We start from the raw sequence: 23,676 nt of genomic DNA, 5'->3' as shown, positions 1-23,676 counted from the left end.
AACACCGGGATAAGCCGGGAAATGAATCCTGATCCGGCCAAAAGCAAGGCTGGAAAATTCGAGCGAGAGAAGGGTCTCCTTTCAGGGAAACGGGGAATCCTTAATGCTTCCTCCCTCAGCAACCGTAATGCCAGGATGTTCCCAATCTGCTTTGAGGGATGGAAAGATTAAGAATAATAAAAAAATTGCAATAAAATATGTGTGAACGAGGGGGTAATTGTGGACAAATGCAGCATTCAAATTCATTTTTCAGCTCTTTTACACACCATTTCAATCTTATTTTCTGCTTGTTAATGAGATCTTGTTGGTTGGGGTGGGCACGGCTGCCCAGTATCGCTCGGGTAATTGCACATAATTTTCTCTCCACCAGTGATTTGCATCAGATTTTTATTTATTTTTTTTTTACCCCCCTAATTCTTTGCTATTTAAACCCCCTCCTCCTTTTCTCCCAACCCCCAAATCTCATCCTCTCCTCCCCCCCTTTTTTTTTTCTTTTCCCCTTCCCCTCCCCTTTCTCCTGGCCCAGCAAGACTCATTTGGAATGGTTATTACAGGCGCGGTGGCTCCGACAAAAAAAAAAACGGGAAAAAAAGAAAAAAAGGGAGAAAGGAATTGGTGGCACCGAGGGAAGGGAGAGAGGGCGGCCTCTCCAGAGCCGGGAGGGATCCCTGGGAATCGGGGAAGGAATTCCCAGAGACAGGAGGGATCCTTGGGAATCGGGGAAGGAATTTCCAGAGACAGGAGGGATCCTTGGGAATTGGGGAAGGAATTCACAGAGTCAGGAGGGATCCTTGGGAATCAGGGAAGGATTTCCAGAGACAGGAGGGATCCCCGGGAATCAGGGAAGGAATTTCCAGAGACAGGAGGGATCCCCGGGAATCGGGGAAGGAATTCCCAGAGACAGGAGGGATCCCCGGGAACCAGGGAAGGAATTCCCAGAGCCAGGAGGGATCCTTGGGAATCGGGGAAGGAATTCACAGAGTCAGGAGGGATCCCCGGGAATTAGGGAAGGGAGAGAACGCAACCTCTCCAGAGCCGGGAGGGATCCCTGGGAATCAGAGAAGGAATTCCCAGAGCCGGGAGGGATCCCCGGGAATTCGGGAGGGAATTTCCAGAGCCGGGAGGAATCCCCGGGAATCGGGGAAGGAATTCCCAGAGCCAGGAGGGATCACTGGATATCAGGGAAGGAATTTCCAGAGCCAGGAGGGATCCCCGGGAATCGGGAAAGGAATTCCCAGAGCCAGGAGGGATCCCCGGGAATCGGGGAAGGAATTTCCAGAGCCAGGAGGGATCCTTGGGAATCGGGGAAGGAATTCCCAGAGCTGGGAGGGATCCTTGGGAATCAGGGAAGGAATTCCCAGAGCTGGGAGGGATCCCAAACCCAGTGACAAAGCCAGGACTGGGAATCTGACTCCGAGCTCCAGACACTGGGAATGAATTCCCTCAGAGCCACGGAAAGCCCAGGGAAAATTAAAGCAACAACTCCGAGGAGCTGAACAAGTTTCTCTTGGCTCTTTGCGTTTCTGGAATTGTCTTAATCCCTGGAGATCCCGCGGGGCTGTTGGGAGATTCCGAGGTCTCAGGAATAACAAATTCTGGGAAACACCCAGAACTCCTGCTCTGTTTTGAGCTTTTCCCCTGCTCCACCTGCCCCAAACGGAGAATTTTGGGTTCTGGAGAAGCCAAAGCACAAGAACGGTGGCAGGAGTTTGGGCCCTGCTCCAGAACCCTCCTAAAAACCCACGGAGAAGCTGGAAAAGGTGGAAGAGATGGGGAGGAGGAGGCTGGAGAGGAAAAGCAGCGGGAAATAGAGGAAAAAAGCTGATTACTTTGCTCTCAGCATCAGCCAAAGTGGTTTTGTCCCGTAATTCTCGGGATCATTCCCTCGTTTCCCCTCTCAGCCCCCAGAGCAGCTCCTGAAGGGTTGGCAGGTCCTGCTTGAGCAGAACCGTGCTTAAAACTGAGCCTAAGGCCAGGCTGGATGGGCTTTGGGGTAAGCTCGCCTGGTGGGAGGCTCCAAACTCCTGCTCCATCCCAAATTCCTGCTCCATCCCAACCCCTGCTCTATCCTAAACTCCTGCTCCATCCCAAATCCCTGATCCATCCTAAACTCCTGCTCCATCCCAAATCCCTGCTCTATCCTAAACTCCTGCTCCATCCCAAATCCCTGCTCCATCCCAAATCCCTGATCCATCCCAAATTCCTGCTTTATCCCAAATCCCTGATCCATCCCAACTCTGCTCCATCCCAACCCCTGCTCTATCCCAAATGCTCACTCCATCCCAAACCCCTGCTGGGGTCACCCCGGGGTCTCTCCGGAAGGTTCTGGAAGGAGCAGGACCTGAGCCTCCACTCTGGGTCCTGCTTTGATCCTGTGGGATTCTCCTGGTCCTGGCTTGGGAAGGGCCAGCTGTTCCCAGAGCCTGGGATTTGGGATTTGGGATTTGGGATGGGAACGCTGTTGGGCACAGCCCCACGGCTCCGGGGTTACTGAGTCCTGTTTATCCCATCCTCACTCGAGGAATTCCTTTCTCCTGCTCTGCCACTGGGGAAGGTTCCAGAAGGAACCGGGACAGGCGACCCGAGCTGGGAACAGGGACATTCCACCCCATGGAATGCCCCCATGCCCAGAGGAAAAACTGGGAGAGTTACTGGGAAGGGAGGGTCTGGAACTGGCATTGAGCAGCACTTGGTTTTCCCTTATAAAAGAAATAATAATAATAATAATAATAATAATAATAATAATAATAATAATAATAATAATAATAATAATAATAATAATAATAATAATAATAACAACTAGTATTAATAATATTGGCTAATTATCCAATACTTTATACTTTACCTATACTTTATTATAATATCAATATATAGATATTATATGTAGATTAATGTATTATATTAATTATTAAATATAAATAGATTTATAATAAATATAATAAGTAATAATATAATAATATATAGTATTAATTATAAATATAAATAACTAATATTAAATAACTAACATTATTCTTATTCTTATTCTTATTCTTATTCTTATTCTTATTCTTATTCTTATTCTTATTCTTATTCTTATTCTTATTCTTATTCTTATAATTCTTATTCTTATTCTTCTTATTATCATTATAATTGTTATAATTATTCTTATTATAATTATAATTATTGTTATTTTTATTATTATTATCATCATTATTCTCATTATTCCTGTATTTCACTTCATTCTCGATTATCGAACTCTCCTTATCTCAACACACCAAGTTTCACTTCGGTTCTCTTCCCATTCCGGGGCTGGAAGTGAGGATCAGGAATTCTGCTGGACAAGGAGCTGGGTCAGGCTCAATTTCCAGCTGGGCTTAACCTGCTCCACCTCGGCCCAGCTGAGCCAGAGTTTTTGGGGTGAAATGTCACAAAATCCATCACTGAGGGATGCTCAAAATTCCCAACTGAGCTCCGGGATGGAGCCTGGGAAAAAGCAGGAGGCTCCAGCAGCTGAGCTGGGCTTTGGAAAACAGGGAATAAACAATTCCCACGTGGAGTTTGGGCAGAGCAGGATCTGCTCCAGAGGGGGAGCGTGGCTGGGGCAATGAGCCCATGGTGGCCACCCCAAATCCGCCTTTCCTGTTTGGGAACGGGAACACGGCTGTGGACACCCCAAATCCCCATTTTCTGTTTGGGAACGGGAACACGGCTGTGGACACCCCAAATCCCCATTTTCTGTTTGGGAACGGGAACACCGCTGTGGACACCCCAAATCCCCATTTTCTGTTTAGAATGGGAATGCTGAATCTCCAAAACACCCCAAATCCCCATTTTCTGTTTGGGAACGGGAATGCTGAATCTCCAAAACACCCCAAATCCCCATTTTCTCTTTGGGAACGGGAACCTCAAATCACCAAAACACTCCAATCCTCATTTTCTGCTTGGGAACAGGAATGCCGCTGTGGCCACCCCAAATTCCCATTTTCTCTTTGGGAATGGGAACACCAAATCTCCAAGACATTCCAGTCCCCATTTTCTGTTTGGGAATGGGAATGCCACTGTGGCCACTCAAAATCCCTGTTTTCTCTTTGGGAATGGGAATTCCGAATCTCCAAAACACTCCAAATCCCTGTTTTCTCTTTGGGAATGGGAACACTGTGGTGGCCACACCAAATTCCAGTTTTCTCTTTGGGAATGGGAATTCCGAATCTCCAAAACACTCCAAATCCCCGTTTTCTCTTTGGGAATGGGAATTCCGAATCTCCAAAACACTCCAATCCCCATTTTCTATTTTCTCTTTGGGAATGGGAACACCGTGGTGGCCACCCCAAATCCCCATTTTCTCTTTGGGAATCTGAACTCCGAATCTCCAAAACATTCAAATCCCGGTTTTCTCTTTGGGAATGGGAACGCCGCAGTGGCCACACCAAATCCCCGTTTTCTCTTTGGGAATGGGAACGCCGTGCTTCTCCTCCCGGATTCCAGCTGCCAGCACAGCCCGTGGATTCCAGCCGGGACATCCAATCCCGGGGTAACTGGATAGGGAGCAAAAGCCGGGAGCTCCCGGCCCCCTCTCCCATCTAAAGTGCCAAGAAATCTCCTCCTGCTGTTGCTGCCGCCGGGGGGGAAATGAGAAACCCTCGTCGAACCACCATCATCCTCAGCTCCCAGTCTGGTTTTTCCAACCTCCCGAACTCCCTTTTTCCCTCTGGCCGATCCTTCTCCCTGCAGAGAGGAACCTCGGGCAGCCGGGAGGGTGGGATTCCGCTGGGATTTCCCTGGAATGCCGCAGCGGAGCGGGACTGCGCTCGGCGCGATTAATAAATGACGCAGAGCGCCCCATAAAGAGCCCTCCCAAAACTGCCCTAAAAAGAGGACAAATCCAGGGGTTCTTCATCCCACTGGGAGCATTTCTCATCTCCTTCCACTAGGAACAGCAGAGGGCTGGGAAAGGCAGGAATTTTTGATCAGGGAATGCAAAGCAGTCGGGAAATAACCTGGGTCAGGCTCCGCGCGCACAAAGGGAACGGGCGAATTTCCATGCTGATATCTTGGCTCTCACATGATTAAAAGCGTCGGGAAAATGGGAATCTCCTCTTCCTGGGGGTGCAAAGCTCTCTTTTCTTCAGGCCTGCCAGATAAAGGATCCTCTCTTTCCCATACAAAGGGCTTATGGGCTCAGGGATATCTGTCCCCAGCCTGAGCCTGGGGGCAGGGGAATTTGGGATTGGGATAAGCGGAGGAAAAGCCACGGTCTGGTCCTTTCAATTGAGCCCCTGATTCTGTGGGACTGGGCAGGAGAGGATGAAGGGAAATGGAAATTGCAGGATGGCCTTCAGGCTCATCCCAGGCATCTCATCCCCGCCTTATTCCATGGGGATAAATTGCACTCGGGATCATCTGAGTTAATCCCGGGCCCTGGCCCAGCTAACCCAGGCCTGCCTTTGAATCCCAGGCTGTATCCTCCGAGCCTGAGCCCAGGGCTCTCAGAAATCCCTTGTCAGAGGGATATCTGCCTATTCCCCCCCGAATTTCCCTGTTTGGAGCAATATCCAGCCCCGTGCCAGTCAATATTTCAATATTTTCCCATTTTGCCTCATGCCAGTCAATATTTCAATATTTTCCCATTTCACCTCGTGCCAGTCCCATTTCAATATTTTCCCATTTCACCTCGTGCCAGTCCCATTTCAATATTTTCCCATTTCACCTCGTGCCAGTCCCATTTCAATATTTTCCCATTTCACCTCGTGCCAGTCACACTTTAACGTTTCCCCATTCAAAGCCAAAAGCGGGGGATTTTTACCATTCCAGAGAAGCTGTAAAATTTCCCCATTTCCTCTTTGTTTTCACACTCAAGAGATCCCAAACTCCTGCACCTGAACACCCACATCCCTCCGGTGTCCCTGTTTGTCGGACTCCTCTCCAAACCGCCGGAAAATGAATCTCCCATTTCCGGCGCCCGCCTCATTTCTCCTCCTGGTTCCGAATTATTTCGGTTTCCCGTCCTAAATAAACTGATCCCTCTGAAACAACAGCTCCGTATCCCACGAGTGACTGAGAGTGGAAAAAACGGGATTTGGTGTCCCTCGGGATAAGGACAAGTCCTGGCTGCTCATTTCCAGCTCCACCTGAAGACGAAGGTGAGCTTGGAAACTCCTTTCCTCCTCCTCAGCTCAGCCACGCCTTGGCATCAGCGGGATCGTGCGCATGAGTTTCCCAAAATGACACCCCAAATGTCCATCTCTGAGCTCAGATCCGTGCCAGACCTGGCCAAGCTCCAGGCTGAGCCTAAATCAGCCACCCCCAGGTGAATTTTGGAGTCAGCCCTCAGGTGTGAACCAAACCCGCCACCAGCGGGGCCACCGCCGCTCTGGGATGGTTTTGGGAGGCTCTCCAGGTGTTGGCGATCCCCTCATCCCAACCTGGCCGTGGGAATGACCAACGCTGGGCTCAGGGCAGAGCTGCTGCTCATTAACAAATGAGCTAATTGCTCTCGCTGGGCTGCCAGCAGGAACTCCCGACAACAACAACCCCAACAACAACAACAACAACCCCAACAACAACAACCACCAGCGCTCCGCCACCGCATCCCGGAGGTTTCCGCGCTCCCGGAACCCGGAGAAGGCTGGAAACGGGCACGTACCTGCGGGGAGAGGCCGTTGCTGACGGGGTTCATGTGGTTGGCGGGGGCTGCGGCGTTCATGAAGCTCTCGGAGTAGCTGGAGAAGCTGTGCCGGGCGCCGTAGGCCGAGCCGGAGTCGGCGGCGGCGGCCAGGCCGCCCTGGTGCATGGTGGAGGGCGGCAGCGGCTGCGGCCGGTGCACGGTGCTGCCGCCGTCTGCGGGGACACCAACGGGCTGGGATCTCCCCGGGAAACCCCCAGGAAAACCCCGGGAAACCCCCAGGAAAACCCCGGGAAACCCCTGGGAATGGCGGCTCAGCCATGCCGGGAGCCAGCGGGAAATGTCTGGGTTTTGCTTCGTTTTCCCTCCCGGCAAAGAGAAAATGTGAATTCTTTGGTAAAGGCAAAAATTCCAGGCCAAAGGCAGCTGGAATTAACTATTCCTTCCACTGGGATATTCCCGCCGTGGGAATGGACATGGAATGAGGGGTCACCCACACAACCCCCAGTTTCCTGGGATGTGCCCCTTGTTCAAAACTCTGGCCACAGGGCACAGCAGAAGGGACGTGGGACAGAGAAGAAAACATTTCTTTTTTGAGGGAAAAACCTGATTTTCCCAACAAAAAGAAGCCCACAAGAGACTCCCAACTCTCCCATCATCCACGGGCTGGATATCAGAGATCAGAAAGGCCCGATCAGAGCGTCGAGGAATGGTTTGGGAGGGACCCCAGAGCCCGGGATGCTCCAACAGCGGCCGGCCCGGCGCAGGGGAGGTGGGAAGGGAAGCAGGGAAGGGAAGGCTCACCTTGGGAGATGGTGGTGGTGGGGTAGGAGGAGTCGGGCAGCTGGTACGGGGGCAGCGCCGGCATGCCCGTGGGCGGGAAGCCCCCCGGCAGCAGGTGGTTGAAGGCCGCCAGCTGGTTGGCTCCGGCCTGCTTGCGCCAGCGAGCCCGCCGGTTGCTGAACCACACCTGGAGGGGACAGAAAACACCCCTGGGTGACACCTGAGCAATGTCTGTCACACCCCTGCGTGACACCTGAGCAACAGCTGGGGACAGAAAACACCCCCGGGTGACACCTGAGCAACACTTGGGGACAGAAAACACCTCATGGGCAACATCTGAGCCATGATGGCCACACCTGGGGACAGAAAACACCCCTGGGTGACACCTGAGCAACACCTGGGGACAGAAAACACCCCCAGGTGACACCTGAGCCATGATGACCACACCTGGGGACAGAAAATACCCCCGGGTGACACCTGAGCCATGATGACCACACCTGGGGACAGAAAATACCCCCGGGTGACACCTGAGCAACACCTGGGGACAGAAATCACCCCCGGGTGACACCTGAGCCATGATGACCACACCTGGGGGGACAGAAAACACCTCTGGGTGACACCTGAGCAACACCTGCCACACCAGATGGCAACACCTGGCCAAAACCAGGCCCAAGCAGCTCCTGGACCCGGACCCCGGCCAATCCTCGCCCCCATTCCTCACTTTCCCCGAGCCCATCCATCTCCCGCGGGATTTCCAGCGGCCGGAGACGCCGCTCCCGGCCGGGGGCACACGGAGAGGGACACCGGGGATCTCGGATCCGGCAGGGTCCATCCCAGAGAGATGATCCGCTGCCACCTGGCCGTCCCTCCTTATCTGCCCGGGCTGGGAATGCTGCCGGAGGATTAAGCGCCATAATAGCGGCGCTGTTAGGAGGGATAAATATCCAGATTAGCATCGAGCTGGCGGTTTTAGACGAGCTCAGGAGATAGAACCGCCCCGCAGGGAGTTTCGGGGAGCCTCAGCTCCTCTGAGTGTCTGCAGCTCTGCAGCCAGCCCGGATCCGTCCCTCTGCGTTAAAATAAACCCAGCCTAAACGTCGCGGCAAAGCCGGGCTCAGCTCTGCCGAGGCGCCGCTTCACCCGCCAGGCTCCAGAGGAGGTTTTCTGAACGCCCTGGTGTGTTTTATCGGGGGAAATCTCCTTTCCACAGAGCCAAAAAAGGATTCCTAGGTGTTTTATCGGGGGGAAAAAGGGTTTTATCAGCGTAAAAAAGGGTCTCTCCTGGGCTGGGTTTGCTTCATCTCCTCAGAGAGGGCTCCCAGGCCTGGTTCTGTTTGGGGTTCACGAGGATAAGCTTTCAAGCCAGATGAGAGCGCAGCTGCTGGGCTTTGGGAGGCCTCAAGAGCTGCAAAACGCGATTGAATTTCACAGCGATGAGAAAAAAACGGAGCAAAAATCAAGAGTGGGGGGAAACCCCTCCCTCTCCATCAGGTTCCCAAGCTGCTCAGCCTCAGATCAGGAGCTGGGCTTAAAAATGGGTTCCCACACCTTTGGGGACAGCCCCAAAGTCCTTCCCCAATCCTGTGAAAACAGCTCCAGACTCCTTCCCCAATTCCTGCAGGAACAACCCCAAACTCCTTCCCCAATTCCTGCAGAACCAACCCCAAACTCCTTCCCAAATCCTGCAGGAACAACCCCAAACTCCTTCCCAAATCCTGCAGGAACAACCCCAAACTCCTTCCCCAAATCCTGCAGGAACAACCCCAAACTCCTTCCCCAAATCCTGCAGGAACAACCCCAAACTCCTTCCCCAAATCCTGTGAAAACAGCTCCAAACTCCTTCCCCAAATCCTGCAGAACCAACCCCAAATTCCTTCCCCAATTCCTGCAGGAACAACCCCAAACTCCGTCCCCAAATCCTGCAGAACCAACCCCAAACTTCTTTCCCTAAACACCACAAAACCATGGTCCCACAAGCCCCAAACAGGATCCAGATCTCAAAGTGGGCACCTTCCTATCGAGTTCCCTATAAACAATTCCCTGTTCCTGGATATTTTTCTTACTGGAAAAGGCAATTTCCATTCAGGGACTTCGGAGCTTGCCGTGAAGTGTCCCCTGAGCTTTCCCTGGGATTGTTTTGGGGTTCCCTGGATCTCTTCCCAGTTTCCTGGAGTGCTGTTTGATCAAACCCCACTTTTGGGGTTGTTTTGGGGTTCCCTGGCTCTGTTCCCAGTTTCCTGGAGTGCCGTTTGATCAAACCCCACTTTTGGGGTTGTTTTGGGGTTCCCTGGCTCTGTTCCCAGTTTCCTGAGGTGCCATTTGATCAAACCCCACTTCTGGGGTTGTTTTGGGGTTCCCTGGGTGTCTTCCCAGTTTCCTGGGGTGCCGTTTGATCAAACCCCACTTTTGGGGTTGTTTTGGGGTTCCCTGGCTCTGTTCCCGGTTCACGGGGGCCGTTTGCTCAAACCCCGCTCACGGGGCCCCGCCAGGCCCCCGTTTCGCACCGGTTTTTTCCCCAACAAGAACCCCCCAGTTCCCTTTGCGGCCCCGGTGCCAACGCAGGCCCTGAGCGGTTTTTGGGGCCCTGGCAGGTCCTTGGCACCCAACCCCTCCTTCCCCAGAGCTCGGCGGGCCCCTCCGGCGGCGTGACAGAAATGGGTCACTCACACCCCGGGCGCTCCGAGCCAGCGGGGCCGCGGCTCCGGGGCCGCTCCTGGCACCCACATCCCCCAAATCTGGGACAGAGTTGAGGGGGAGAGCAAATGAATGAACCCCGATTTGCAATTCATCCAGCCCAGCCCGTGGAAGAGCCGAGAGCAGCACAAAGGAATAAAGAAATCACCGAAATAACCAAAATAACCCAAATTTGGCCTGGTCACACAACGAGGATCCATTGTCCTGGTTTTTTTTTTTCCCTGTCCTGCACAATTCCGGTCTGGAACTGGGGCTGTGGGCTCAGCTCTGCTCCTCCCTTCCACTTCCACACCTCGAGTGTTTCTGGTACTTAAGGAGAGGAACAAACTTCGTCTTTGTGGAGGAAAAGGAGAGAAATGAACCTTGTCTTTGTGGAGGAAAAGGAGAGGAATAAACTTTTCTTTGCAGAGGAAAAGGAGAGAAAGAAATGTTCCCTTTGCAGAGGAAAAGGAGAGAAAGAAATGTTCCCTTTGCAGAGGAAAAGGAGAGAAAGAAATGTTCCCTTTGCAGAGGAAAAGGAGAGAAATGAACCTTCTCCTGGTGGAGGAAAAAGAGAAATTAACCTTCTCTTTGTGGAGGAAAAGAAGAGAAAGAAATGTTCCCTTTACAGAGGAAAAGGAGAGAAACAAACTTTGTCTTTGTGGAGGAAAAGGAGGGAAATGTTCTCTTTGAGGAGGAAAAGGAGAGGAATAAACCTTTCTTTGCAGAGGAAAAGGAGAAATCTTCTCTTTGCAGAGGAATAAACCTTTTTTCCAGAGGAAAAGGAGAGGAATGAACCTTCTCCTTGCAGAGGAAAAGGAGGGAAATGTTCTCTTTGCAGAGGAATAAACCTTTCTTTGCAGAGGAAAAGGCCGGAAGAGCTCCCAGATCCCAAAAGATCGAGATCCCAGCGAGGAGAAGAGCACGTAAAAGCCCCAACACCTGAAGCAAAACCATCACCCAGATCTGAATCCAGGGAAGAGAGAGAGAAATGGAGCCCAGGAATGCAATTCCTGACTTTTGCAAAAGTGGGAAAGTTCTTTTCTTATTTTTCATCCCAACCAAGAGGCAGATGCTGCGAATCCACCCGGGATGAGATGTGGAGTGAGATGTTCTGGGATGGGACAGGAGGATTTATGTGATCAAAACCCAACTCGGAACAGATTTGTGCTGTTTCATGCCCCGTGTGAGGCGATTTTTGTCTCATTTACACTTTAAATCTGTTCAGGATTAAAATCCACCTGTGCCAGCGCGGCACCTCCCGTCCCGCTTCCCACATCCGCTGTAATTCCTTTGTTTTCTATGGAGATAAAAGGATACCCTGGATCCTTTTACAGCCAGGTAGAGCCACCCTGGGGATGAGCCTTTTTGCTCTGCAGCGTTTGAGAAGAAAGGGAAGATAAACTCCAAGGGAGAGGATTATCAGCAAAGAAATCCAGTTCCTAATTACGCTCCTCCTGTGACTCCAGGAAAACTGTTGCTTTTGGGATTGAAGTCAACCAATTTGAGTCCTTACAGCGGGGTTAAACTGAGGATAAACCCCCTGTTTTTCACATTTTGGGTGATTTCCACACTCAGCCAGCTGAGACTGAGGCTCGGGAAGGTGCCGGAGATCCCGGCGTTGGTTGGAGCGGCGCAGCCGAACGAACGAGACGCGAAAACACTGAAAAAAACCCCAAATCCACCTGCACCAAAAGAGATTCCCGCGAGTTTAAAGCAGCGCTTCCCACCGAGCCCGGCTGGTGGCTGCAGCCCTGGCACGAAACCCCTGATGGGATTTATCTCCCCGCGCTCGTTTTGTGGCCCAAACAGGTCGATTCCGCCCCTCATTTCTAACCCGGAGAAGAAAAAGCGGAGCCTCTGCCGCTAATGACGTTTGCGATTCCTCCCCTTCCCCCTCCTCAAAGGTGGCTGGGGCCTTTTTATGCTCATAAATCATTTTATTGGTGGTTGAAATCCCGAGGCTGGAGCAGCTCGCTGTAATGCGAGGTGCACTTCAAAGGGAACCTGCCTTCAGTTCCCGGCTGCTCCGGCTTTATCAGCCCCGAAAGATTCCCCTGCCACGGGATCCTGTTACAGCATGGCAAGCCTGGCGTGGAGACTGGGTCTGCTCCGACCACGCTGGAGGAGGAAGAGGAGGAAGAGGAAGAAGGGGAGGAAGTTTGGGAGCTGCTGGAGAGGTTGCTCCAAAGCTGGGCTTGCAAAAGGGTTGCCAGAGCTTGGGGAGCAACCGCAAAGTCCTTCCCCAAATCTTGCAGAACCAACCCCAAACTCCTTCCCGAAATCCTGCAGAACTAACCCCAAAATTCCCTCCCCAAATCTTGCAGAACCGACCCCAAACTCCTTCCCCAAATCCTGCAAAAACAACCTCAAACTTCTTCCCCAAATTCTGTGGAGCCAACCCCAAACTCCTTCCCCAAATCCTGCAGAACTAACCCCAAAATCCCCTCCCCAAATCTTGCAGAACCGACCCCAAACTCTTTCCCCAAATCCTGCAGAACCAACCTCAAACTCCTTCCCCAAATCCTGCAGAACTGACCCCAAAGTCCTTCCCCAAATCCTGCGGAGCCAACCCCAAACTCCTTCCCCAAATCCTGCAGAACCGACCCCAAACTCCTTCCCCAAATCCTGTGGAGCCAACCCCAAACTCCTTCCCCAAATCCTGCAGAACCGACCCCAAACTCCTTCCCCAGAAACTGCAGAACCAACCCAGAACTTGGGGCTGGCACTGGGGAAAGGGCTGGGGCAGGAACACGAGCAGCTGCTCGTTCTTCCCCAGAGCAGCTCCCTGAGGTGATTTCCACACCCAGCTGGGCCCTGGGCCGTGTCCGTGGGCTCTTTTCCATGGGAATGGGAGCACAGCACGGATTGGGAACCCTGTACCTGCTGCTTTTGGGGCGTTTTCCCCAAAATCACGCCTTAAACAGAGAAACCTGCTCTAAAAACCACGTGGCATTGCAGCATAGACGGGGATGCTGTGGTGGAAAACTCTGGGAAGAAGAAATCCAAGGATTTCTTCATGGCCTGGTCACAGCCAGGGCCCAGGTAAGGGCACCTTCCTCAATCCCACTCCTGGATATCCTGAATATCCCTCAGGCCTCCCACGGATGGAGAGGAAAAAGCTCCCCAGCTCATCCCTGCCGGAGCAGCTGCCTGCCAGGATGGGGCTGGAGCGAATTATCCCAGCCATGGATCAGCTCCCACAATTTGTCAGACAAGGAGAGGAAAGGAAGGTCAAAAAGAGCCTCCTGTGGGAGGGAAAAAAATTTAAAAAAAAATAAAAAAAACCCCGCTTGTTGTGCTCCTGCTCCTCCTAATCAGGACTTGATGTGGGAGAAAGATGGATGGGATGGATGAGAAAATAAATGGAAACAGGGCTGGGAAAGCCAAGGGGGCTGCAGCACCTGTTTGTGCTCAGGGAACCAGGTGGGAAAAGCTCTTTTATGGCCTCAGCACACCCAGAATGTTCCGCAGGGTCAGCTGAGGGCCCTTCCCAGCTGGAGAAAGGGGATTGTGCCGGGTCAGGGCCTCAGGACAGCCCAAACATTCCATGGGGGCGGCATTCCCAGCCTGGGGCCTCTCCGGCTCTCCTGAAGCAGAGCAGGGCATTGTCCATTCCCCCAAAAAAACTGGGATTTAGGGCACGGAGAGGAGTTTTAGAGAGGAACCAGAGCTGGGAAGAGCCACGGGGTATTCCCTGCTCCATCCTGCCGGGATGTGCCGGTGGGATCCCGTAAATCCACACCCAACACTCCAGAGGTGATATTTGCTGTCTGCAACACCGGGGATGTCGGAGTATCTCCGAGAGAATTCCTGACAGAACAGGAAAACCAAAAAATCCAGGGAGGATGCACAGATTTGGGGCCTTTCGTGCTCTGGCTCAGTGCTGAGCCTGTTCCTCTGGTGGCTGATGTGGTGATAAATATTAAATATTAAATATTAATATTAAACCAGGTTAGTGGAGCAGAACAAATGGCTCCTCACAAATGAGATTATCCAAGGAATTCAGTCCGGCTTTCTGCCGGCGCCTCCCGGTTCCTGGAGGTTTGTAGGATTTCGGTGAACGGGTGAGAGGGGTTTGGTCGGGGTTAAAGGAGCCCTCGTTAGCGGGGAAATGTTCCTTCGGGACACTGGGTCCTCCACGGCTCCAATGTTCCCTAAAGAATTCCTCAAGTGGATGGGATGAAGAATGGGACAACAGGAATGGGACAATGGGGATGGGATGAGGGATGGGAGGAAGGGATGGGATAGAGGGAATGGGACAATGGGAATGGGATGGGATGGGATGAGGAATGGAGGGATGGGATGGAGGGGATGGGATGGGATGGGATGGGATGGGATGGGATGGGATGGGATGGGATGGGATGGGATGGGATGGGATGGGATGGGATGGGATGGGATGGGATGGGATGGGATGGGATGAGGGATGGAGGGATGGAGGGGATGGGATGGGATGGGATGGGATGGGATGGGATGGGATGGGATGGGATGGGATGAGGGATGGAGGGATGGGATGGGATGGGATGGGATGGGATAGGATGGGATGGGATGGGATGGGATGGGATGGGATGAGGGATGGAGGGATGGGATGGGATGGGATGGGATGAGGGATGGAGGGATGGGATGGGATGGGATGAGGGATGGAGGGATGGAGGGATGGGATGGGATGGGATGGGATGGGATGGGATGGGATGGGATGGGATGGGATGGGATGGGATGGGATGGGATGGGATGGGATGGAAGGGTGCTCCAACCTGGCCTTCAAGGGATCTGGGGACAACCCCAGCTGCTCTCCCAGGACCTCCCCACCTCACAGCCAGGAACTGGGCTGGGGTTGAAATCAGAGATCCTCAGTGCCTGGAATTTCCTGGGAATCGCCATCAAAAATCAGCTCTCAGTGTTCCCACCTCCGGTATTCCCTGGAATCCTCCAAACCTGGATCCCATGCCCAGCTGTGCCCACCTGGGTCACCTCCAGGTGATGCTGAGGAGCCAAAAACACCCGCTGGGGTTTTTTTGGGGGGAAATCTTGGCTGATTTTTGATTGTAAAATTTCGGAGTCTCCAATCGCTGGCTCAATCTCAGCTCCAGGAGAAAAAGCCAGGAGAACCTCTGCACCAGGGAATATTTGTGGAAAACATTCCCAGTGGAGAAATTTCCAAGCTGAAAGTGGATGATCTGGATAGTTTTGTTTCACTTTTTCTTTCTTCCCGCTGGTGAAATAATGGGAATAAGCAGCGAGGGCTGTTGGTCACCTGCCCTAAAAAATGGAACAGCTTTGGGAAAAGCAGTCCACAACTGGGGTTTTCCAAGGATTCTTTCCAGCCCCGTGGCTGCTGGCCCTGGTGGCTTTTGTGACACCAGCATCGCCTGGGAGAGGTCATTTCTACACCTACGGAAGAATCTCCTGGAAAAAGGATTTTCCTGTTGGAAACCACCCCACAAATTCCCCATTTTTTATGGAAAATGGATTGTTCTGGGAAAACGTCCCTCCACCAGGAATGCCAGGGAGAAAAGCTTCAAAGTAGTCACAGAATCCCTTTAAAGTTTTTTTGGTTTTTTTCCCCCACATCAAAACTTTGACATCATCCATGAGATAATTACAAAAACGGGTGGAAAATCCCAGAAAATATCCAAGTTCAAAATCAAAGCTCCCGCTAAATTAACGGAGTGAATTCCTGTTGGGACATTCAGGGGTTGTTTTCTGGGAAGGTGGGAAGGGGAGCTCACAGATGGGCGAGAATTCCTTCAGACCAGGTCATGGGTCAGGACATCGCCTCGCGCAAGGACAAATCCCCGGAATTTCCACCGCCATCCCAATTCCGCGGAAATCCAGGCGCGGGCTCATCCCTGGCTCTGCTCAGTCTGGGATTAACCTGTTAACAGCTCATCTCTCTGGAAGCCTGAGCTGGAATCTGCATCCCAAACAGCTAAACACCGCCGTGACCCCTCCAAAACCCCGCTCTGCCTCCCGGGATGTGCCGAGAAACCGGAGCCAGGAGCGGCCGCCCCCGGCCCCGTCTGCTCGCTCGGCTCGTGGGGTTTGCGAGCTGTCAACGCGTCAAAATTCCAGTTATCCCGACAGCTGCGCGCCCAGCCGGGCTCCAGCCCTGCCGGGAAGGGCTGCCAGAGCCCGCAGCTTCCCACAGGGAGGAGGGCATGGAATGGGAGCTGCAGGGATGGGGGAGAGGGAGCAGCACTCGGAGGGGGTTGCCTGGAGGAGCCGGGAGAGAGGGAAAAATCCCCCTGGACATGGCCAGGGAGTATGGAAAAGGGGATTCCAGCACGGGAGGAGATGCAGGAAGAGCAACAGGAATAGGAGTAGAGGGAGGAAGAGGAATAGGATTAGGATTAGGAATAGGAATAGGAATAGGAATAGGAATAGGAATAGGAATAGGAATAGGATACAGGAATAAGAATAGGAACAGGAATAGGATACAGGAATAAGAATAGGAACAGGAATAGGAATTGGATGCGGGAACAGGAATGAGGTGCAGGAATAGGAATAGGAATAGGAATAGGAATAGGAATAGGAATAGGAATAGGAATAGGAATAGGAATAGGAATAGGAATAGGATACAGGAATAGGAATAGGATACAGGAATAGGAATAGGATACAGGAATAGGAACAGGAATTGGATGCAGGAAGAAAGCCACCCCTGAACTGCGATCCAGGGCATGAGTGGAACGAGGACCAGATGTGGGGCAGCTGCTCTCCGGTCCCACTTTTGGGTCACAATCCCCTCCTCACCTCTGCCCCCACCCCACATGTGGAGCTCAGGGATGAGGAGGATGGGCAGGTGTTGGTGAGGCCCTTCCTGGAATCATGGAATGAATCATGGAATGGGAATGAATCATGGAATGGGAATGAATCATGGAATGAATCCCAGGGTGGTTTGGGTTGGAGGGACCTCAAAGCCCACCCAGTGCCAGGGGCACTCCCGCTTTCCCAGGCTTCTCCCAGCCCCATCCAGCCTGGCCTTGGGCACTCCCTATCCTCACAGGGAGGAATTTCTCCCAGATACCCCACCTAAACCATCCCTCTTTTTGTTTCGAGCCATTCCCTGTGCCCTGTCCCTCCATGCTGTGCAAACACCCCCAGAACCCCTGCTCTGAGCTGGCCTTGCTGCTTTGGAGCCATTTTTAACCCAAAACTCAACTCTTGGCTTAAAATCTCAGCCAAGACCAAAGAGAGCCCCCGAGGTGGGGGAAGATTCCCTGCTGGATGTGTCCGTGTGGATTTATGTCTGTGTGGGGCTATTTATTTTTTTTTTTTTTTTTCGCCCTGGATCTTGCCTGAGAGATGTTTGCAGACCCCGAGAGCCAGCAGGAGATCCGCCCTGAGATCCAGAACATCTGCCAAGGGCCGGCAGCCTCCCAGGCGGTGGGAAGAAGCCGCCCGTGCCAGGCTGCCGGAATGAGAAAGGCAGCAGGAATGTGCCTCGGAGAGCAGCTGCTGCACAGCCCTGGCAGGAGCCTCCTCACCGAGGGCCTGGGAGCAGGGAGGGATTGGGAGATCCCAGCTTGAGACAAGGGAAAAGTTCTTTTTTAATGAACTAATTAATTATTTTCCATCCCCCCACCCAGATCCTTGGAAAAGGTTCGTGCTCTCCCTGGAATTTTGGGGTTCTTCCCTTCCTCCTCAGCATCCCCCGTGGAACCCTCACCCCATCCCACGGTGTTCCCTAAACTCTGCTCTCCCTCGAAATTCCGGTTTTTCCCGTTCTTTGCCATGGGAACATCCATTTTCCATCCCCAGCTTTGCGCCCACCTACACGAGGAAGAGCGATTAGGGCAAAACATCCAAAACAAAACTGGGGGAATTCACCACATTCCGACCCCCGGTGGCTTCATTCCCTTCATGAGCCGCTTTCCCAGGCTTCAAACGTCCCTGATCCTCCACGGCCACCGAACCAACACTTCCGAGCTCCCTGGGCCAAGATCAAAGCCAGACCAGCCTAAGTTTTGCTGGATTTCCTTTTCCAGTCTCCACAGCCAAGTCTAGAGGGATGATGGCTCCAGGAAATCCAGGATTTCCCAGGAGGAAGATGGAGGGAGGTGACAGCTCCAAGGAAATCCAGGATTTCCCAGGAGGAAGATGGAGGGAGGTGACAGCTCCAAGGAAATCCAGGATTTCCCAGGAGGAATTTGGAGGGAGGTGACAGCACCTATTGTCCAACCCCATTGGCCAACCCCATTCCCAATCCTTTGGGAAAAATCCTTAACCAGGAGTGGGGACGCTCCCATTCCCAGACATCGGAGGGGAAAAGCCCAAAACCCAGTTGTGGTTCCTGGGTGAGTTCCTCATGTCGACACCCACAGGCAATCCCAGCCTGGTTTCCTTTGGAAAAGCTCATTCCAGGAGCGTTCCTCTGGCAGGAGAGAGCCTGGAGAGCCTTTTCCCTGCTCCCCCAGTGCCCGGGATTCCTGCTGGGAGCACGGACAGCGGGGGTCTCCATTTCACTGCTGTAACCCTCCCAATCCTCAATTCCTCCCCCTTCCCGGTCTTTCCCGAGGGATTCCATTATCCCGGGATCTGCTGATCCCGGTGCTGTTTGCACACGCTGCTGACCCAGCCTTTATGTGGGACACATAACGGGGCTCTGTGTGCAGCTCCCGCCAGGGCCATTAATCGTGTCCATGTCAGAATTCCCGGCTCCAAACCCTCCCTTCCCGCTCCTCCCCTCTCCTGCCCTCCCCCCTCCCCATCCATCCTTGTGCTCTCCGGAGATCCAAGGAGGGGGAAAAAAAACCCGACAAAACAACCCAAAACTCGTCTGAAAATTCACACGCGGAACTTGCAAACTTTGCAAAATCTGATCCGCTCCCCGGGGCAAAGCTGGGAAATGTGGGATCGCTCCAGCCGGGAATAAACACGCACTGAATCCTCACGGGCAAACAGAGGGATCGCCTCCAAGAGAAAATGCCAAAGTTTGGCTCCTGCTCCCAGCGGGGATGCAAAGCCTGCAGCTGGTACCGCTGGAGGGGCCAAATCCCGAGGGCTTCTCGAAATCCGTGGGAATGTGGATGAGTTGGACGGCACCCACGGAGCCCGAGAGGCTGAGCTGGGTTTGACCTCGGGTCCCACCTTGGAGCAGCCTCATTCCCAGCTCCTCTCCGATGGGAGGTGATGCCTGAAGATCTTTGCTTTTCCCCCCTTTAGCTCTGTAGGACGCCATCCCGGAGTTACGCAGCTCCTGGTGGCTTTCCTACACTTTCTCCGAGATTTTTAGGACAATAATTAAGCTTCTAACGCATCCCTGAAACACTGCTGGGTTGCATTTCCAAGGAGAAGGATATTTTGGTTTCCAACCACCATCTGAGAAGGAAATGGGGCGAAGGATCCCTTGGGGCTGATGTGGGGTGAGTTCCTGGGACAACTGAACACCCTGCTGGCTGTACCTGTCCGAAATCCTAATTAATCACCCTTATCAAACCAGAGGAATCCCATGACTGGGTGTGTCCATGCCCAGCTGGGAGCTTCCAACAAAGAACTGCTTTGGAATCTGTTTGATTGTTCAAACCCCCGTGCAAAGGTTTTCCTCTGAGCAGGGAGAGCGGGGTTAGGCCAGGGAGAGCGGAGTTGGGCCAGGGAGAGCAGGGTTAGGTCAGGGAGAGTGGGATTAGGCCAGGGAGAGCGGGATTAGGCCAGGGAGAGCGGGGTTAGGCCAGGGAGAGCGGGGTTAGGTTGGGCCATGCAGAGTTAGGTCAGAGAGAGGGAGGTTAGGCCAGGGAGAGCAGGCTTAGGTCAGAGAGAGCGAGGTTAGGTCAGGAAAAGTGGTGTTAGGTCAGGGAGAGCGGGGTTAGGCCAGGGAGAGCGGGGTTAGGCCAGGGAGAGCGGGGTTAGGCCAGGGAGAGTGGGGTTAGGTCAGGGAGAGTGGGGTTAGGCCAGGGAGAGCAGGGTTAGGCCAGGGAGAGTGGGGTTAGGTCAGGGAGAGAGGGGTTAGGCTGGGCTGTGCACAGTTAGGCTGGAACATGCAGGGTTAGGCTGGGGAGTGCAGGGTTAGGCCAGGGAGAGCGGGGTTAGGTTGGGCTGTGCTGGGTTAGGCCAGGGAGAGCAGAATTAGGCCAGAATGTGCGGGGTTAGGCTGGGCTGCACGCGGTTTTTCTGGGGCATACATGGTTAGGCCGGGCCTTACCTGCACGCGGGCCTCGGTGAGCTTGGTGCGCTGGGCCAGCTCCTCGCGGGTGTAGATGTCGGGGTAGTGGGTCCTCTCGAAGGCCTTCTCCAGCTCCTCCAGCTGCTCCGCCGTGAACGTGGTGCGGCTCCGGCGCTGCTTCCGCTTCAGCGGCAGGTCCGGCTCCGACTCCACGTCCGAGCCCTCGTCCAGGCGGTTCCCTGCGGAGAGGGAGAATTGGGAGATCAGCAAGGGGAGGTTCAGTCCCAGCGGGAAAAATATTGGAAGGGTTAAAGAGCCCGGAAAAGTCAGCGGAATAAAGCTTGGAATTGTGAATATTCCGGTTTGGGTTGGAAAGGCCTCGGAGTTTATCCAGTGCCGCACCCTGCCATGGGCACGGACACCTCCTGCTGTCCCAGGGGCAGCCACGGCTTGAAATCCATTCCAGGGCCTCCACACCCTCCCAGGGAGGAATTTCTTCCCAATATCCAAGAAAAGGAGTCCCTCAAGTCTGGCTTTCTCCGCAGCCATGGGAATCCCGGAATCCCAGACTGGTTTGAGCTGAGAGGGACCTTAAATTCCATCTCATTCCACCCCTTCCATGGGCAGGGACACCTTCCACTATCCCAGGTTGCTCCAAGCCCAACTTGGCCTTGGACGCTTCCAGGGCTGGGGAATTCCCAGTTTTTCTGGGCCTCACCACCCTCACAAGGAAAAACGCTGCCCGTGGATAAAGCATCCGCTGTTTTTATGCTGTTTATGGCATTTCCTCCCATTATTTTTCCCCACATTGCAAAGAAAACCTTGGAAAATCAAAACTTCTCGCAGGAAAAGTGGAGCTCATAGTCCCTAATTCAAATCGTTACAGAGAAAAAACTCCCAATGCTTGGCTTATCCCAAGGAATTTCCATTTTTCCTTGGAAATTCCCATTTCAGAGTTGCCCGTTTTGCCCCGAAAAAGGCAGGAACTGAAATGTTGTCAACAAATGATGCTTTGATTCGTGCTGCCTAATTTCCTCCCGTGTTTTACCAAGTCTTGGGGTTGGAGATTTCAGTTTTTAAAACTTAGGAATTAAAAAAAAAAAACAAAAAGGAACAACTGGGAATTTTTCCAGATGGGGAAAACCTTTCCAGCTCGGCTTCAGCTGGAGGTTGGGCTGCCCACAGGAGACAGCTCAGCTCCTCAACTCCCAGATTCCCTACGGAATTCAGACACCAACCAGTCCTTTCCCAATGTTTAATCAGTCACTTATTCCTCCACCTCGACTTTCCCTGGACTTTTCCCTTCTCCCTTCTCCCTGCCTTGATCCCAGCACCAGGTGTGGCCTCCTGGGGCTCTCCTGAACCCAAAGGACCAGAGCTGGAATAAATAAACCCAGTTTTGGCTGGAGATCCAGCAGAAGGCCCCACGTGGATATTCCCCAGGTCCTCAGTGGCTTTTGGAGGAGCTGGGACTCCAATGTTGGCTCTCCTGGAGCAATCCCAGATTCCAGAGGTGTTCCACGTGGGGCTTTATGGGGTGCTGATGTTGATTTTGGAGGGTCTTAGCCACACCACAAAAATGTCCCCTCAGACCAGGGCAGCAGAGAAGGGACAACAGGGCACAGGAAACCTTTGAGCTGGGGACAGCTCCAGCCCTGCCACCTTTTCCCTCTTTCCCAAGAAAACAAGGGATTCACCGGATTAATTGATTTTTTTCCCTTTCCGAGCCTGGCTGTTGTTTTCCACAGGAACCACCCAGCCTCGCTGAGAGCCAGAACCAAATCGTGCTCGCAGCAAAGTCCTTTCCCTTTCGGGCCAACCTTTGCTAATTTAGGATTAAAGCAGGGCTTACGTAAGCTCAGCTTGACCGTAAAGTTCCCTGAAGTCTCTAACCGTGTTTTCCAGCCGATTTTTTTTTTCCACCCTTTTTTTGTTCGGCTCCTATATTATCATCACCCAAAAATCTGCCTTTCTTCTTGGCAGCGCTGGGAGCTGCAGCTGTGGCTCCCGACAGCTGCCGGGGAGTTTGAGGGGTGGGAGGCGCGGATCCCCCCGGAGCCGCCTCCTTTGTACCGAGATCACCACAAAAAGCCTCTGCATTCCAAACAAAATTCCATTTATGTCCCGGGGCTTGTGGGGAGGATGCGGTGTGGGATCTTGGAAAAGGTGCTGGAGCCAGGGGAAGCTCTGCTCCAGGGGTTGTTTTGGGGGGAAAAACACCCTTTGGAGAGGTTTTCCCTCCTTCAGGCTCTGGCATTCCCATTAAATGCCTTAAAAGCGTTCAGCTTTTAGATCCAAAGCTAATTCCTGAATTTCTCCTCCAAAATCAGTGAGAAATTCCCTGATGGCTCCCTCTGGAACCATCCTTCTGCCCCCCATTTTAAAGATCCTAAAAAAAAAAATCCTAAAAGATGTGGAAGTTCTCCCGCGCGCAGCCAGAATTTGTTTCAAAAGGAGATTTTTGGAATTTGTCCGCTTCCAGGGAAGGTCTGGAGTCTCCAGGAGAAGGAGCATCTGTGCCTGAGAGCAGCAGGGCTGCACATCTGGGCCCCAGATGATGCGGGGCAGGTAGGAGCCCGCACATCTGGGCCTTGGAGGAGCAAAGGCACATCTGGAAAGCTCCAGCAAATTCCCTGAAGCTCCTCGTCGGAGCTGCTCCATCATTCATGAGCTCGGCTGCTCCTCCCATCCCGCTCCCGCGATCTGGAGCTCCCCAGGTGCAGGGAAAACCACCCGGGAAAGGATTTGAGCCAAATTTCACCTCCCTCGCTTCACCTGGGAAGGGAAAACCACCCCCAAACCTCCTTCCCCAGCTCCTGCTGAAGGATCCCTGATTTGTCCACGGGGTTTTGGGAGAGGAGGAGGGGTTGTCACCCTCTGTCCGCAGCGTGGTGCTGATTTTGGGGTGAAAAGACTCGAGATAATCAATACCAAAATCGGGATAAACCTCTCCATTCCTAAGCCTCCCAATGCTCCTGGTGGGCATTATCCCGTATTTCCAGCCGCGCCAGAGCTGGCGGGATCCACCCCCGGTGACCCTGGGGGCCGGGAAGGGCTGGGAACAGCTCCCGGTGCCAAGTGCCCGGCTCCAAGAGCCCGACCTCAAAGCTGGAACCGAGGGAGCGGGAAAACTCCCAGGGAATTCCTGGGACCAGCTGCTCCCAGCCGGAGCAGCTGCCGCTGTCAGGCAGGGATGCGGGGAAGGACAGGGAATGTTTTCCAGCTGGGATGGGCTCTCCGGCACATCCAGCACACCCCACGAGCAGCTCCCTCACCTGCCGCTCTCGCAGCCCCACATTCCCATTCCCAACCGGATGGAATATCGCGGATAATCCATTCCCTCACTCTCCCCAAAGCTCCCGTGCCACCGGTTTTCCAAAGCTGTGGAGAATCCCAGGATTCATCCCAAACTCAAACCCTTCGTTTTTTCCAGCCGGTCCTTGCGTGGGCAATGGCTGCCAGCAGCAGGAGCAGGGGGAGACCCAAATTTCCAGGGATTTTTGTGGCAGGAATGACCTGG

At 53.2% G+C, this 23,676-nt stretch overlaps 1 protein-coding gene across 5 annotated transcripts in view; it reads right to left on the bottom strand.

Annotated features, from left to right (window-relative positions):
• PAX7 (paired box 7) overlaps nucleotides 1–23,676 on the bottom strand; it is a 90,726-nt gene that overhangs the window by 28,472 nt on the left and 38,578 nt on the right. For all 5 annotated transcript variants that reach the window (XM_005528249.2, XM_005528248.2, XM_005528251.2 and 2 more), the window contains exons 5-7: nucleotides 20,196–20,395; nucleotides 7,406–7,571; nucleotides 6,623–6,816 (exon numbers count right to left, since the gene is read on the bottom strand). In XM_005528249.2, coding sequence (XP_005528306.1) covers nucleotides 6,623–6,816; nucleotides 7,406–7,571; nucleotides 20,196–20,395 — 560 coding nt within the window. The remainder of the gene's footprint in view (nucleotides 1–6,622; nucleotides 6,817–7,405; nucleotides 7,572–20,195; nucleotides 20,396–23,676) is intronic.

The sequence above is a fragment of the Pseudopodoces humilis genome, chromosome 24 (assembly GCF_049639895.1).
Source record: "Pseudopodoces humilis isolate 2021_Gansu_Grassland_sample_001 chromosome 24, ASM4963989v1, whole genome shotgun sequence".
NCBI classification, from domain to species: domain Eukaryota; kingdom Metazoa; phylum Chordata; class Aves; order Passeriformes; family Paridae; genus Pseudopodoces; species Pseudopodoces humilis.
Note: the sequence above shows the minus strand (reverse complement) of the source record. Positions and strands in the feature narration are given on the sequence as shown.